The sequence below is a fragment of the Pelobates fuscus genome, chromosome 2 (genome assembly GCF_036172605.1).
Source record: "Pelobates fuscus isolate aPelFus1 chromosome 2, aPelFus1.pri, whole genome shotgun sequence".
NCBI lineage: Eukaryota > Metazoa > Chordata > Amphibia > Anura > Pelobatidae > Pelobates > Pelobates fuscus.
Genome location: NC_086318.1, coordinates 354,438,139 through 354,454,803, shown reverse-complemented (window position 1 = coordinate 354,454,803; position 16,665 = coordinate 354,438,139). Strand labels below are relative to the sequence as shown.

The 16,665-nt window shown below is 37.2% G+C and overlaps 1 protein-coding gene across 1 annotated transcript in view; it reads right to left on the bottom strand.

Annotated features, from left to right (window-relative positions):
- Nucleotides 1-16,665, bottom strand: part of LOC134587340 (alanine--tRNA ligase, mitochondrial-like) — a 64,056-nt gene that overhangs the window by 29,510 nt on the left and 17,881 nt on the right. Inside the window, exons 4-12 of the mRNA XM_063443640.1 lie at nucleotides 13,005-13,196; nucleotides 11,471-11,615; nucleotides 9,341-9,486; nucleotides 8,431-8,539; nucleotides 7,279-7,317; nucleotides 6,908-7,019; nucleotides 4,405-4,532; nucleotides 1,316-1,463; nucleotides 678-847 (exon numbers count right to left, since the gene is read on the bottom strand). Of these exons, the coding sequence (XP_063299710.1) occupies nucleotides 678-847; nucleotides 1,316-1,463; nucleotides 4,405-4,532; nucleotides 6,908-7,019; nucleotides 7,279-7,317; nucleotides 8,431-8,539; nucleotides 9,341-9,486; nucleotides 11,471-11,615; nucleotides 13,005-13,196 (1,189 nt within the window). The remainder of the gene's footprint in view (nucleotides 1-677; nucleotides 848-1,315; nucleotides 1,464-4,404; nucleotides 4,533-6,907; nucleotides 7,020-7,278; nucleotides 7,318-8,430; nucleotides 8,540-9,340; nucleotides 9,487-11,470; nucleotides 11,616-13,004; nucleotides 13,197-16,665) is intronic.

Genomic DNA, 16,665 nt, shown 5'->3' with positions numbered 1-16,665 from the left:
CCAGGAGCTACTAATTTGTCGTAAAGAAAAGTATGGTCCCATTAAATCAATCAGTGAAAATTGTGAATTTTAAACTGGCACATCTGTAATTTGACCCGATCGTTTCTCAAATGTCTGGCAAAGGTCTAGATGTTTGCTACTGTTCTACTCTGAGGCAATATAAATCTGGGCTTTTTACAACAGTGGAATACATGCATTATTGTAACTCAACCCCAACCAGGGTTTTTTTTAACCAGTGGGCAGGCAAAAAGTGTCTGTCCACTTGTTACTCAAGGATAGACGTAAATACATGAACACAAACATTTCACTAACATGTTCTATTTAGCAACTCACCAATCCTTATATTAGAGCAAGCTGATGCTCTGAAGTATGAGTAAGACCATATCACAAACTTCATCTCCCTACATTTATACATTATAGAAAGCAGATTGATTAATATACAGTGTTAGACATTCCCTGTTTTAGCTGTATTTTTGATTGGTTTGTGCCACATTTTTATAAGTTAAATTGCACAGTCAACCCATGTGCATTTCATTGTCTTCTGTTTTAACTGCATTGTCTGCAGCATGTTTATTTGTATGGAAACATTTTTACCTTGTTTCATTTGTCATTGTTATGGTGGCATGTGGCTATATAACAAGTTAGAAACCAAAAATATGAAGGCGTTACAATCTTACCTGAGCACCCTGATGCACAAAGTATCCCTCATCATGGGACTGTCCTCCTTGCTCTGCATAGAAATTGGTCTGATTGAAAATGACACCACAGGACACACCCCTTCCGATCTCAGAGTGCAGGGTCTGGTCTTTATAGAGCATGAGTATGGTGGCCTGGCATGGACTAAACACTGCAGGGTGAGAATGGCTAGGTGTTACTTTCAGAATGACACAACTGTACACATTATTTGAAGAGGGTTAAATTATTCAGGTTTCACCCGACTCTGGACCCAAACTTGCTAGTAGGTTTATGAAAATTCAATCAATAATAAAAAAAGGCAATGGTCTACAAAAATTCATTAGGGAAATTGAAGATTTCAAAAATATATTACAAGAAGTGGAGCGACATTTAGGTAATCAGCCCCTCCCTGATTAAAAAGACATCCCTTCTATGTCCCATTCAAAAAACAAAAACAAAAAAAAGAAGGTCTGGATGCTTTACTGGTAGGATATTAGCACCATTATCAACTTGTTTATCTAAAGAGAAAAATCAGATTGGCATTTTGGAAAATAAATAACTCTTTACTATTAAAAATATACATTTCTTAATTTATATGTACGTATTTAATTTTTTGTTGCAAAACTTGAAAATGGCTTACCATATCTCCCATCAGCCCCCATGGAATATGCATATTTTGGGGAATCGTCAGTGGGTGGTATCCCTGCACGATGTAGCTCATTTAAGGAGTGTACATCCAGTTCTAGACCAGTCTCAGCATCATCCACCTGCTGGTTCCTCACTTTCTTCTGCACACAATACAAGGGGACATATAAAACACAGACACTTCGTAAATTGTGCTTAGGTGTTATCTCCGGTACTAACAAAAAAGGTGAATAATTGTTCAAAATTATTTATCTTGATGTTTTACGGTTCAAAACTTAACTATTGATAAAAGATTGACTAAAATTATGAATGAAAAAACACCTCAGTGTTAAAGGAACACTGTGGGCACCATGACAATTTCATCTTAATTAAGTTATCATGGTGCCAAGAGTTCCTGGGCGTCTTCTTACCTTAAAGGAACACTCCAGGCACCATAACTGTAACAATTAAGTTATTAATTGTTTGGTGTGAGGTGGTTTATAGGTGCCGACTTACCTCAAGGTGTTAAAGCGTTAACAGTTTAACCACAAAATCTTGAATCTGGTACCTATCAGTTCAGCCTAGTTATTTCTGTTGCAGTCTGATGCTCTCAGCCTACAAATAGCTTCCTATTCACAACATAGGGTGAGATACCATTAATGCCCTGATGCTTCACTTTCACTGCAGCCATCTGGTGACCACTCCATGGGCTTATCACAAATCCTGCCCTAATGTTTTCCCATGCAAAAGACTGTGGAAGAGTGGCAGCCTCTCTGCTGGCAAAGGACCAGTGAAGCTACCGCTTCCTCCCACCAGTCTTAGTTCTTCTATGCTACAGCCCACAAAGAGGACCTGTCCACCAAGGATTTTGACCTCATAGACGTGTACTTTGATCAAGTCAGCTGGAACCCAAGAAAAAGCCTGGAACATGGTCTGAAGTCTAAAGTCTCAAGCCTAAGACAAGTTACTAAATATTACAGACCATTTAACTCTTCTCTTCATATTAACCGTTGTTTCTGGCCGATCTACACCAGATTACCACACTCTTATGGAGTGGACATAATATGCTATATGATTGTTAGGCAATGCAAATGTGGCCATCTCGACCGAATGCCACAAAGCGGCTCTATATCATCTAGATCCAAAGCTGACTAACCTAGAAGAACAAGAACTTTGTCCAATGCATGATCTTCTAAGCAAAATTTGTCAAATAACATAAGTCATATGGTGATGTTTAGTTTCCTCAATAAAGGTCAAATGTCACTCAGAATTTTCCTGCCAGGGCAGGCCAAACACGTGGTCAGGTCACCAAACACACAGCATTTAAAAGCAACAGACCCCAAATCTCTGAGTTACTCCAGTCTGCCAATCCTAAGTACAAACACAGGTCCTTCTTCCCGAAACGTGGCTCCTGCAGCCACAGGGCAAATCAACACAAGTAAGCAGTTCTCCTTTTTCTCATCATCCACTTGCTGTTATGTTAACTATTTGCCTTCCATTCTGAATGTCTCTCACAATCAATGGATCCTGCAAATTGTTTCAGGTAATCTCATAGGCTTTGTCCTCCCTCCTAAACTTTTTCCTCCTGCTCCAAACCGTGTCATTTATGCAGAGGCAAACTAACTCACCAAGCACTCAAATCGGACTGGCTTCTGGACCTCCTGTATTCTCGTGCAACATTTTCCTTATCAGGAAGAAGATCGGGTTCTTCCAGGGTCTCCAAACTTTCTAATTTTTAATTTTGTATTGTCATGACTGCAAAGTAGATTGGGCTACCACTTTAGCCCAAGTAGATTTTTAAATTTATTTTTATGACCACACCTCTGTGCTATGTAAGGATAACATGTAGGTTGTTTGCTGTATTAACCGCCTAGGTACCTCTCGATCCAGGCTCATCACTGAACAGACCAAGGACCTCTACAAATTTGATCTGGACAGAAACCTCTCCATATGTGCAGAATATCTTCCAGGAACAGGCAATCTGGTGGCGGACTGATTCTCTGTTTACTGGAGAGACTCCAGCAAATGGATGCTGTACCCAGAGATTGTCCTGGCATTTGCATGCATCCCCACTCTCCATGCCTTCTTTGGGACACTGACAGGAATCTTGACCCACTGGAACTTCATGATTGGCTTTCATTTGGACATTTTCCAGGGTTCTTGAGATATGTCAGGCTTATTATAAATGTTATGGTTACCTACTCTGGGACTCTTGACTCCAGACACCAGGCAATCTTCCCTGTAAGTTTGGCATTGCTAGTGCATGGAACACGTTGATTCTTTTATCGTTCCTGTAGTTGTCATCTTCAATTTTCTCTCCTCCTTGTTTACCCTAGACAAGTCTTACTACACGATTTTTGCTCTGCCATCTTGGCAGCTCACGCCTCTCCTTTCTCGAGACTTGGCCAGACAAGAGGTTTCAGCTCTCTGCCAACTTTCAGGCACGGTTTCTTTACTCCTTTGCCCAGTGTCTTTCCAAAGAGGTTCAGATATCCAAGCCTTCAATGTGAACCTGATTTCCTTTCATTCTGAGGGTGCCACGCTCTTTGTGACACGTCACACTAAATCTTTCTCTTCATACATTTCTTTTGCATATTTCACCTACAGACAAAAACTCAGCGTAGCACATTGTCTTTAGCAATAAGTTTCTATCACAGATTCTCTTTGACCTGGACATTCCAAACAATTTCTTATTTCTTATGTTCGACCTCACACGCCTGTATCTGATCTTGGATACGATGTATTCTGGTTTCCGCTTGTGTCGACCGCTCTTTTGGGGCACAATCATGGGAAATTAAAATAACATCAAAATGTGCACTTTGTACTAAAAATATTAAACCATGCAGGACCAATCTGATAGTACTGCAGATCAGCACTCAGCAGGGCCTCTGGTTCGTTCTCTGAAATCCCCAGGCTTAATATGCCCTTTTCAAAATGTAAACATATTTAATCACTTTTCAAGCCACACTAAGAGTTTATGTACATGTATATAGCTTGCTTGGTTTCTTTATTACTTTTAGTGGGAGATATGACTGTACATGAAGTAGGGCTACATTCATTTTGCTAGTATTCGCAATGTAGCAATTCCAGAAATAAATACATTACCTCTGATTCCTCAAGTGCAAGCTGATCCAAAGCAGCCTTATCCAATGACATTCCCTTCTCCTCCAACATAAGCCCAATAAGATCCATTGGAAATCCAAGATTTCTGTACAGAGACCATGCCACATTCACTAGAAAAGGCAAAATAGCAATGAGTTCAACTTTGGTATTCACAACATATAATGCATTCAATATGCAAGTTGGTGGCACCTTAAGAGCAATTTCTAGAATAGTACGGTGCTTTGTAAATTAAAATAATATGATGTCTATCACCAGCCCAATCGTATCAGGGGCCTGATCAAGTGCTGGGATCCCTTTAACAGTCTGGTTGCTGAAAAAGGAATATCTCCCCACTGTTTAACTGAACAAACTCTAACAGCTTTTCTGTACCACATTAGTGGTGAAAATTATTTCACTTCCTCACAGTGCACACTAGTAATGGGAAGTCGGATTCACTTAGATCAGTTTATTTCAGATTGTTCTTAAAAAGAAATGGTTCATGAACGGATTCATTAGTTCACTTGCTAAGTGAGCTGGTCTCTGGGAATGACTCACCTAAACACTCAAAACTGCTATGGTGATGCCACTGTTAAATGCTGCCTGCCTACTCTGGTGGCAGCAGTAGCATAGATGCATCACTTTATCTATAGAGTTCATATTTGGGGTGTTGAAGGTTAGGGGAGGTTGGGGCTAAGTTGACAGGAGTCCTTAGGGCAGTGATTCCAAACCAGTCCTCAAGACACGTATACCAGTCCAGGATTTAGGGATTTAGGCATTTTTATTTTTATTTTCTAAAAACACCTTAGTTACAGCTGGGTAATCCCTATATCCTGGACTGGTAGGCGTGTCTTGAGGACTGGTTTGGAAACCACTGCCTTTGGTTAAAGGGGGTCCAAAAGGATTACAAATCTTTGGGAAAGTGAAGGCTCATTGAGTCAGTGTACTGTTCTAGTGATGACTCATCTGCTGCTGAGACCAGATCTCAAGTCAGTGTACTGATGTACTAAGTGGTTCATTGCAAAGAAGACTTGCAGTAGCAGAAGTAACTAGCGCTAGGATCATATTACCACTGCAGATGTTAACGCAAGAAGTGCACCTTTTCTAATGAAATAATTGAAAGGAACAATTTGTTCAATAAGGCACACACTACCCTTAAGCAGGGCATACCTCCTATGTGTTGCCAATAGGCTGATTTAATTGACAAACAAGAATAGAATTTCAGTTAATTGCTTGTTTTTTAGGCAGCATGGCTAGACACAATCTTTTGTTAGTGGAGAAAACTAAAAAAAGAAAAGAGAAAGGCCATGAAATGAAACAGTAACAAGAGTAATAAAATGAAAATTCAAATGACAACATTCAGACTAAATATCTGTTAGAACTCACTTAAAAAAATGGAAACGAAAATTCTTCACTTCAGCTACAGTCACAGTATAGTATTAATCACAATCTGCAAAAGCCAGTCACAATTTGCCAGATAGCTTTGCACTGTGTGTGATTTGTGCTACTCAGAGTAGTGATCAAAGCATGAAGTGATAGGAATAATTATTAACGGGAGGTACATCTGCATGAGCATTACACAGATCTATCTCTCAGTGAAAGTCATGGCTGTCACTTCACGTATCACTTGGTACTGTGAATGACACCAATCTGACAGTTGGAAGACTTGGATATGAGGAGGAAATGACAGACTAACACCCAAGTAGAGGAATAGAAGCAGAAGAAAAGGCACTAAATATTGAATTTTATTCAATTCACAATAATAAAAAAAAAAAAATAGCAGTGACAATATCAAAGGCACATGAAATATATGGTGTGCAATATTTAGCCCACAGGGTCCTTTTAATTGCATGCTATGAAAAAGTCAGTAAAAATATAACTCAGCATACCCAGTGGATGTAATCTCCTTGAATTTTGCCAATGTATTTGATACAATTTCAAACAAAGGATTAATATGCAAATGAAAGATGGGAGACGACAATTAGTTATAGGATTGCACATTGTCTAACAGATGGAGTGCAGTGAATAGTTGTTAAGGGAACATTCCAACACCATAACTACTACAGCCTAGATCTCAAACCATTTTGGATGAATTAGTGGACTTCGCAGTCAAGTGATAGATAAGAGATTTACACAGTAACTCACTAAACAAATTCCGACTGGAATGGAAATTCTCACATTTACTAAAACTAATTCTGGTTGGATTTCGGTCAGCCTGGCTGAATCTGCACCAATCAGTTGGATGCATTCGGTGTCTGATTGAAAACAAGTGCTTTTCATATCTGAACACTATACAAAGTATCGTATTGGGAATATGTACATAGCACAGTTTCTACCATGAGTAGAGACTGAATGCTACTGAGCAGCTAGCGATGCTCGTGGGCAAATATTTCTGATCCTTTTTTTTTTTTTTTTTATCCGGGCCCGTGTTTGACATTACAATAGTGCCAATCATTAAACACTATTTTTACATAAGACACTTGCACTAAAAAATAATGGCAGAACTTGCCTGGGAAAATATTTGAAGACTGTTCTTGCTGAAGTGTTCGGTCTATAATACGTCTCCCCCGTTGGAGTGAGGTGAGGAATGCTTCTTCGTTCTCATTAAGAATGCTCATTATCTAAAGTAAAAGAAATCAAAGTTTACCACCAGCTTAATAAACAGAGAGCAAATATAACAAAATGCTTTGGAGTACCAAAAACGTTGAGAACAGATGACATAATTTGAAATTTGTTTTGTACGGTTAATAAATGGACCATTGCCTGAGCAGGCCTGTAATTAACAAAATATTCCATCAGGTCTTTAGGCCATGTAATTGTCTCATAAAGAATAAAACAACAATAAAAATGAGATTTTTCATTACAAATAAAGTGACTGACCTGCTCTTGTTCCCTCTGTAGCATTGGATATGCTTCCTGCTGTGAAAAGATTAGACACAAAAATACTTAAAGTGTAATGTTTATGTTTGATGTTCAATATAGCAGTGCATAATTTTAATAATAATAAAAAAAACAAGCACAAGTATCCCTGTGTTACTGAATTGGCTATGTGTCACCTTTATGAAAGTCATGCTAATCTAGGGAGATGATATCACATTGATTCAATAACAAACTCATTTTATAACTTTCCCATAAATAGGAAAACTAAAGGTTAATGGGCATGAAAAGAACTGGCCTCTTTATAATATAAATGGACACACTAAGCAATATAACCTCTACAGCTCACTGTAGAGGTTAGGTTGCCTAAAACCTCTGGGTGCCATGCCCAATTTTATGTCAGTCTAAGACTTCTCCCAAATCGATCATGATGAATTAATTAATCTGCATTATTAAATACCAATTTTGTCCAACCTGGAGGGAGTGCCTGATGGAGAATGCTAAGAGTGGGTTAGTCTAGCACTCTCAGTTGTTTAGAGTGTCATGCACTCATAGATTATGCAGTGAAAAACTGGGCACAAATCCACAAAAAGCTTTGTATTTCTGGCACTATAGTATCCCTTTAAGTCCGATTTACTGATACATTATCCTCTATTTTACTGTCCAGCACTGGAACAAATAATTGCATGTTTCACTCCTTTTAAGCCAAGTCAGCACTTCAGGTTGTACCCACTTTTTTCCATAGAAAAGTGCGGATTCAAGAGAAATTTGCAATTTTATAAATAAATAAATAAATAAAAAGAAAGAGTCCTTAGAGCGGTGAGGGTTTTTCTTGCTCGCTTAGTTTTAATGAGCATTTAAAGTGGTAGTGAGCACGTGTAATACAAAACCATTTGATTCAACACTTCTATGAGACTATTGGTAGGGCTTCTCTATGAGAATCATTGCATTGGCAGAGCTGTGGAGAGAATACTGCCTTGGAAAAAAGGTAACTTTTTTTATTAATCATCTAAATGCCTAAATGCATAGTCAGCCACTGGCAGAGTACTGTATTTGCAAAAAAAATTACTTCATATACTGCTAAATGCTAAATATAGCTGATTGCTTAGATAAGATATCATACCATGCAATATGATGTAGACATGTTATACTTACAAGAATTTGTACAACAGTAGGGACCAGAGAGGAGAGAAAGCCGGGAGGGCAACGGAGAATCTCAGAGGAAAATCTGACAGCTCTGCGCAGGATCCGACGCAAAACAAGTCTAAGTTGTAAAGAAACCGATTGTTTATTTTTTTTAGGTCCAAATTAGCTTGTCTGACAATTACAATGGACAATATCAGCAACATGGTAGCCATGAAATTATTACAAGTTCATGGAATCATAGCAATTTGTGTTAGCGATAGAACAATATGCTACTAAGATTTACTTATTATAAAGCATGTCCCATTAGAAGTCATAAATCCTTCATTATCAAGTTAAAATTTTTAAGGAAAAAAAAAAATTTAATCAATGTAACATTTATTTTAAACCCGGTATACATGGGTAGCACACAATAAAGATAAAAACAGTAATTTTGTGTATATGTTGATAGAGGATACATGCAAAATGGTATTTCCCAACTTACATGAAATGTTGCAAGATAAAGAATACTGTGAAATCATAGTGTTTAATCTCAATATTTCTGCAACTATTTAATTAAATATATGTATATAAATTAGTCACAAACCCTGCTTGTTGAGATACCGAAAATACAAGCATGTAGACAAAAATAGACATCTTCAGGATGACTTTGGTTGTTGGTAATGAAGGGTTTACTACTGAACAGAGAGGTTGCATATAATCAGGAATTAGCTTCCCCCTATTTAATCGTGCATCTTACAATACGGGTTGCACTCAACTAATCAGCTTTGATTAGATTATTAAAAGTATTTAAAACACTTCAGTATCACTTACAATGTCAGAGCTGATGTGAATCCACACTGGAAGCAGGAAATAAGCAAAATACAAGCAATGCAGATAAAATCCCAATAGTAATAACTGGGTATTGTTCCCCAGTACTTACTCTGCACCTGACATTCCAGGGTAAACGCCATCAGCTATACAAACAGACAGCGTCCTGATGTGATCTGCTATTACGCGATAAGCCATGTCTATGTGACCTAAGTCCTTTGTCCCAAGAAGACCCCGATATGGTAACACCTGGGAACCCTGAAAAACAGGCACACATAATTCATAAAATTAGAAGACAATTATCATGAATCAATAACTTAAATGAGGAATTCTGGTGACATTAGAAACATGAGACTGAAGTTGTTGTGAGATGTCTCCATACTCGAAGATGTTATTTTCAGATAACATAGTTACGCATCAATTATAATTTAATTGTTTTAAGGAAAAAAATGCGTTATTTAAAATATATGCTTTCCAGTATCTGTATTAAAAACAGGGAATACCATAACACTTATGTACTTTCATACTCACAGTGAAAGTGAGAGGAGTGAGGGTACAAACATTGCCAACTTTCGCAAATCACCACATCTATGACAGGATAACAGTGTACCACTTGGTAAACAAATTGTAATAAAAATTTGTTTTTAATTTAATTTATTTTTTGTTCTAAACCTACTGGACTAACAGAGAATCCTAAGCTGTTGTAGATGGAAAACGCAACAAACTTAGTCAAACACAATCCTCCTAAACACGCAATCACACTTTTATTAAGTTAGAATGTTAGATGGGTGATGGATATATTTATATTGATATTCATATTCTCCTGCAAAATACGTCACTGCAACTAGCCTACCATTTAATTTCACTGTTTGGCTCATTTTCCCATACTGCATGATCTCACATGGTTTAATATGCAATTTTAAACAGACAGTTCATCTAATACACAATAACAAACAATTCCATGATTGGCTGCAATCACTGCCAAAAAAGATTGGCTGGATATATATCTTCAAGGGGATGAAGCACTCGGGATTTAGTTGAACTATTTAAATTTAAAACTTGTCTTTGATTTAGCCACTTTAAAAGAACACCGTAGGCACCATGAACACTTCTACAGCTTGAACTGGTGCATGCTGTCGGCAGGCATGGGGTCCCCCCTTTCCCGCATTTACCCACCTTTTAGTAGAGATTTTCGATTCACCAGCAGTCTGAAGCCCAGCCTCCAATGATGGCCGTACTCCTGCCTGAAGTGGTTATGGTGTCTATAGTGTCGATTTAAAACAGCATATATCAAAGCTTTGTTCCACTGTCATACCTATATCAAGTTGTCACCACCTGTCGCCTGTGAAGGCTCCATCTAAATATATTATTATATTAAATATATTAAACATATCAAATATATTATTTATGTATGTGTATGTATTTTAACATAAACTTACATATATATATATATATTATATATATATATATATATATATATTATATATATATATATATATTCTATACACTTGCATCCTGTTTTCTACAACTAAAATATCTTTTTAAACAACATGTTTGTGGTTATTTTGCATTAACACATAACATACTATGACTTATAATGTAACATGCTATTACTAATACTTTTCTGTAAACAATATAAACACTCCTACAGATGTAAGGAGAATACTTCCGTGCCATTAATACATTGCATTCTTTGGGAAAAAGTAAAGCTTATGTAGAAAGTCTCTCAAACCCTCAGACTTTTTTTGCACTCTTTGAGTAATTCATGAGATGTTGCAAAGTTGAGTACCTCAATTAGTGACCAAATGGAAGAGTGATCGGTAAGTAAAACAAACTACTTTTTACAAAACGATGTGAGTCTTTGTTAAATGTAGAAAACTTCTCATGAAAACAGGAATAAGCAGCCATGGTTCCAAATATTCTATTATCCCTTTATTATATCATTATCAACTATAGACACAATGGGAGAACCAATTAATACTGGATTCAAGATCTGACAACAAGGTAAATATTCGTATTAAAAAACAAAACAAAAAAAAAACCTACATTTAGCTCCTCTTGGTTGCAGAAAAAAAATCATTACCCACTAAAAGCTGCAGATATTATAGATCTGTATTTGTATCATATTTGTCAGATATTACGGCAGCCAAGCAATAGAACTGGCTGAATGGGCTTTATGTCAACAAATGCCATGTCAGTGCTACAATATGAACCTTGGAAAGGAGATCTTCATCAAGTGTACCTTGTGAATGGCCTCCAGTATCGGTGTGAATAGATCTGTATCATAATTTGACCTCTTTCCCTGAAGCACAGTTACCAGCCTTTCCAGACCCATTCCAGTGTCCACATGTCGTTGTGGGAGCAGCCTCAGAGTCCGATCTGCTTCGCTATCCACAAACACAGAGAAGAGACAGGTTATTTAGGATGCCACAGTCCTACTAGCCAACTGCTATTAATTTAAATAGCAACTACAGATCATCCCCATATATTCCCTATTTGTTTCTCCTGTAAGATCAAATAATTATATTTTCTTCTTGTGATCACTGTTCGTTCTTATTCTTATTTGTTAATGTTCTCCTCATTCCAGGCATTGTTTTCTGTTTGCCATTCAAAGCATCATGGGCATCTCCAAAATATATTAATTACAATGTCCTCTTCAGGTAGGTAAGATAAATGTTAAATAGAAATATATTTACCTAAAGATAGCTACCCTTTCCATCTGTACTTTCAGAAATAGAAATGTTGCTAATGTGTTTGTTTTGTTTTTTTTTGTCAATGAACAAAATGCAAAGTGAGTGAACAGAAAAAAAAATTGAATCAATTTTTGATGAGAACACGCTTTGTTCAATTGTACTCCAAAAATTAATGTTGCTTTGAAAGCAAAATCAGGGATTGTGTAGGCATATCTTCAGGAGCATGATTAATCAGTTATAGTTATAGTTTTAATAGTTGATAATGAACATTAATTTAATATATGGGTTGAAACACAAATTAAGTAAAACAAAAATAGCCGTGTAGGAGGAATACAACTGCGAGGAAAAGACAAACGTTGCTAACAAGGTGAGGTTGCAGAAGGCAGTCTAATATCAATAGTTACACAACATGGCACGGCTGAGTACAACAGCAAAACATAAAGTAGCTAAACTGCATCAGTAGGGTTTCTCCCAGGCAGACGTTTCAAGACAGACAGGGATTTCCAGATATGTGGTCAAAGCTTTTTCAGAAGAAGCACAAAGAAACAGGCACCACTGAGGACCATATACGCAGTGGCTCGCCGAAAAAACACAGTGAAGGAAATAAAAGACACATCATGCTTACTTTTCTTTATAATCAGCAGATGTACAGTAGTGTTATCAGCTCAAAATTGGCAGAAACCAGTGATGCCCATCTACTGTTGACTGAAGTGTCAAAACTTGAATTATCTTCAGCATAAAGAAAAACAAGAAGTCCTTTAAGTGATGGTATACCCTCCCCTTGATCTCAACATTATCGAGTCTGTCTGGGGTTTTTATGAAGAGACACAAGCAACTGAAGCTGTCTAAATCCACAGAAGAAATGGTCTGCTGAGTTCCTTAAAAAAAATGTGTACCTAGAAGAATTGATGCCAATTTGAATGCAAACGGTGATCACACCAAATAGTGATTAGATTTAGACTTACTTCAGTTCACTCACCGTGCATTTTGTTAATTTATACAAATAAACTATTTTAACATTTCTATTTTTGAAAGTCTTAACTTACACTTATTGGTATATAGATCCTTCTTTTACTTACTTACCGGTTATATTGTATAAATACGAGGTTCCAGATCTCCACTACATCTGGGTTGCCACAATTCACCAATGTAGAAGCATTACGTCCTCCAATGTGATCATAATGAATTTCAGTGCAGGGGCCACATGGGCCAGTCTCGCCCATTTCCCAGAAGTTGTCTTTCAATCCAAATGGCAGCAGGTGAGATGAGGGAATGCTAACAGTAACATGAGACAAGGAAAATGTAGGCATTTTTTCAGTACTTTGCATATATGCACATAATAGCAAACTGACTGTACGCTTTATGGTTATGTATTGATGGAGTGTTTGGAATAGGGAAAAACTATACCCTGGAGTGCAGAGCTCAACAACTAACGCAATTTTTAAATCGATAAAACCAATAATAATCAATTATGAAAATCGTTGTCTACTAATTTTCTTTTTGAATTGCTGATCTACACAGGGGCATAGGGCATGTTTACTCATTGTGTTATGATCGTTGCGATAAAAAATATTTTGTTACAATTGCTCTTCGAAAAAGCCGTAAAAAACTGTGAAATGCTTTGTGCCATTTAAATTTTTATTATCTAGTTTTTAATATTCAGTTTTAACCATTAATTTAAAAGCCACTGGCAACCACATTTAAGTAAGTCTTGCTCAATTCTGCTGTAATGCTGCAAAGCATAAAAGCAGGAATGGAGGAGTCGTGGTCATGGGAGAGATTTCCAAAGACATGTAGCAAAGATGATGGTAGGAGCCGCACTCAACCCCAGCAGCCACCCCGTGCTCCGGAGCAGGACCAGCAATCCCACAACGACAAGGCAACAAAGAAATTCCCCAGGCAGGTTTAATGAAACAAAAAAGAACAGCAATGTTTCGACCTCCTAACAGGTCTTTTTCAAGCTTGGAAAAGACCTCTTAGGCGATCGAAACGTTGCGGTTTCTTTTTGTTTGTTTTGTTTGTGCGGCTTTAACACTTTGAGTGCCTGGGGATTCATTTGTTGCAAAGACATGTAGCAGGCATAAACAATAAACAGATGTGGTAGCCTGGCTCGCACTTCGCAGACATATAGCATTAGTATTGGTAGTTTTGTTTTTAAATCTCCGCAAACAATGTAACAATTCACATTGGGATGGACCTGGAGCCTAACAAAACCAGATAGGCTAAATGGTCGAAGTGTGTTATAATGTATTAATTGTGTAAAAATTAATACTGGCTGATTAATCGATTATGAAAATAATCATTAGTTGTAGCCCTACGGGGAAGCACAAATAATGCAATACTACAAAGTTACAATAAGTAATGAAATTACATTAGCAGTTGATACAGTTCAAATTTTAAAATTCTACCTACATTTTAATAACAATGTATTATTTTTACATATACATATGCACACTTTATTTTTTTGCAGTTTGATCCTTTTTTAAAGATGAAATGGATGAGTATCTTGAGTGTTATTTAAAACAAAAAGCAATTTGATTACTTTAAAGGGTTATTTCAACCACCATGACCACTTCTGGTTTTAGTTGTGGTTCTAGTGGTAGGCGTCTGTAGCGTTTCTGCTTGAAACATTGCTCATCGAGATATTTGCACTTTTGTGCCTGGGGCTAGTTACAACCCTTGCATATGTGACTTTGGAAATCCAGAAAAGGTCTGGGCTGCCAAATGTCAATTCTATGCAAAAAAATACATCCGTTGCCAGAAACAGATGTAATTAGCTTCGTCCCTGAAGGCAGAGCATGTGCGTGCGCTCAGACGATTAAAGTGTCCAACCAAAGTCTTTTCTATGAGAAGCCTTTGATTGGACCTCGTGACAGCGGCCGTGTCATCAGACAGGAGAGTGCAGAACATCGCTGAAAGCGTCACTGAATGTTATATTTCAAGCAAATTTTAACTTATTTTATTATTTATTTCAAAAAATACATATACTGGAGAAATCTCGATCCAAAAACTGAGCCCCCTAACTGGCAGAAATCACAGATAATCATACTCGCTGAATGGTATCTAAAAGTCATTTCATTGAGGAGGGTTCTATGCTTCACAGATACTGACCCCTTCCTCTATTTACAGGATTATCTGAGGAAACTTGTATCCATCTTCTTTTATTCTTAAACCCCTGTGTACTACTTACTTATTTTAATATAGGTCTCTACCACTATACAACGCTATTTAGCCGTTGTTACCTTGTACATTTGACCGCACTTAATAAAGTCTGTATATTTGTAGCCATTTCTGGGAATCTCCTCTATACCTTTATTTAATCATATTACTTTAAGACACAATTTAGAGAGTATGATTGTCTGTAATTTCTTATCTACCAGCTAGGGGTCTCTGTCTTTGGATAGAGCTTTCTCGGGTATATATATTTGGGTTTATGCCCTGGGTAGACTGGTACTACCCACACTGACACTGTCTCATTAAGAGCAGTACATCTCTTTTGTTGAGTGCCTGCTGTCAGTGAGACATAACACTATTTCTTTATTATTGATTTCAGCATTCATGATGTTTTTGTTTAAGTTTAAATTGGTTTTCTTTTCTTTTGAAGAAATAAAAAAATAAATCGATCTAAAAATAGATTTCTATTTCAGATACATAGTACTGCAAATGCTTTTCAGCATACAATATGGATTAGTTATGTAGCATGAGACTGTATTATTAATGCCACATTTAAATTATTGGTAAATAATATTAGGCCAACTTAATTGAACTTCTGTCTGCAGAGATAACATGCACTTTTCACAGAAAAAAAATCTTATAAAATAAACAAAGAACAGTAAAAGACCTTAAAACAGAAAAAGACCTAAAGTCCCCAAGACGTCAACAAAGTGGTCTGGCTGCAGTTGTACTGTATGTTTAACGCTGCAATGTAAAACACTGACGTTCTGGAGAAACTGCAATGTTTACATAGCAGGGTTAAACACACACTACAATGGCTGTCATACTGACAAAAACTGGAAGTGCTTCCTGTTGCAGTAACAGAGTAAAACTTTATCACTTGACTAGAGCTCTCATATGATAACATTGACGTAATGCTTTCCTATGGGAAGATTTGATGCATGTGTTGGATTGGACTGTCACCAGGCCATGCCTCATCTGTGACGCTGTAAGAGGATGAGAGGTAAGCCGTGCCAAGGGAGACTCAGCGATGGGGAGAAAAAAAAAAGTGAAATAATTTTTATTTATTTTTTAATACTTTTTATGCCGAATGGGAGAGGACCATAAACTTAGGGCCAGGAACAATAAAGTGGAATATAGGCGTGTATTACAAACATGAGTGATTAATCTATTAAACTGGAGATAGTTCACCTTGCAATAATGTCATCATTATATATGTATTTCTAATTTCTAAAAAGTTATTATCGATATTATTCTCAAAATGAAATATTCATCTGGTTCCAAATGTTAAAGTTCATAACAAACATCAAGAACGCACCCAAACCACTTTAGCTTCATGAGTTCATCCTGGGCCAGTGCCTCTGTCATTCTTGTCCTGCAGTGTAAATCATTGCCATTTCATAGAAACAGCAATATTTACTTTCTGCAGCTAACCCCCCCCCCCCCCCCCCCCAGTGCCTTTTAGGATGAAAGCCACTAGAGGGACCTTCCTGGTTGAAGACCAAGTACAACTCGACTCTTCAAGTTCTGCATCCTCAAACTTTAGTAATCCTTTGGTGCTGTGTGAGGT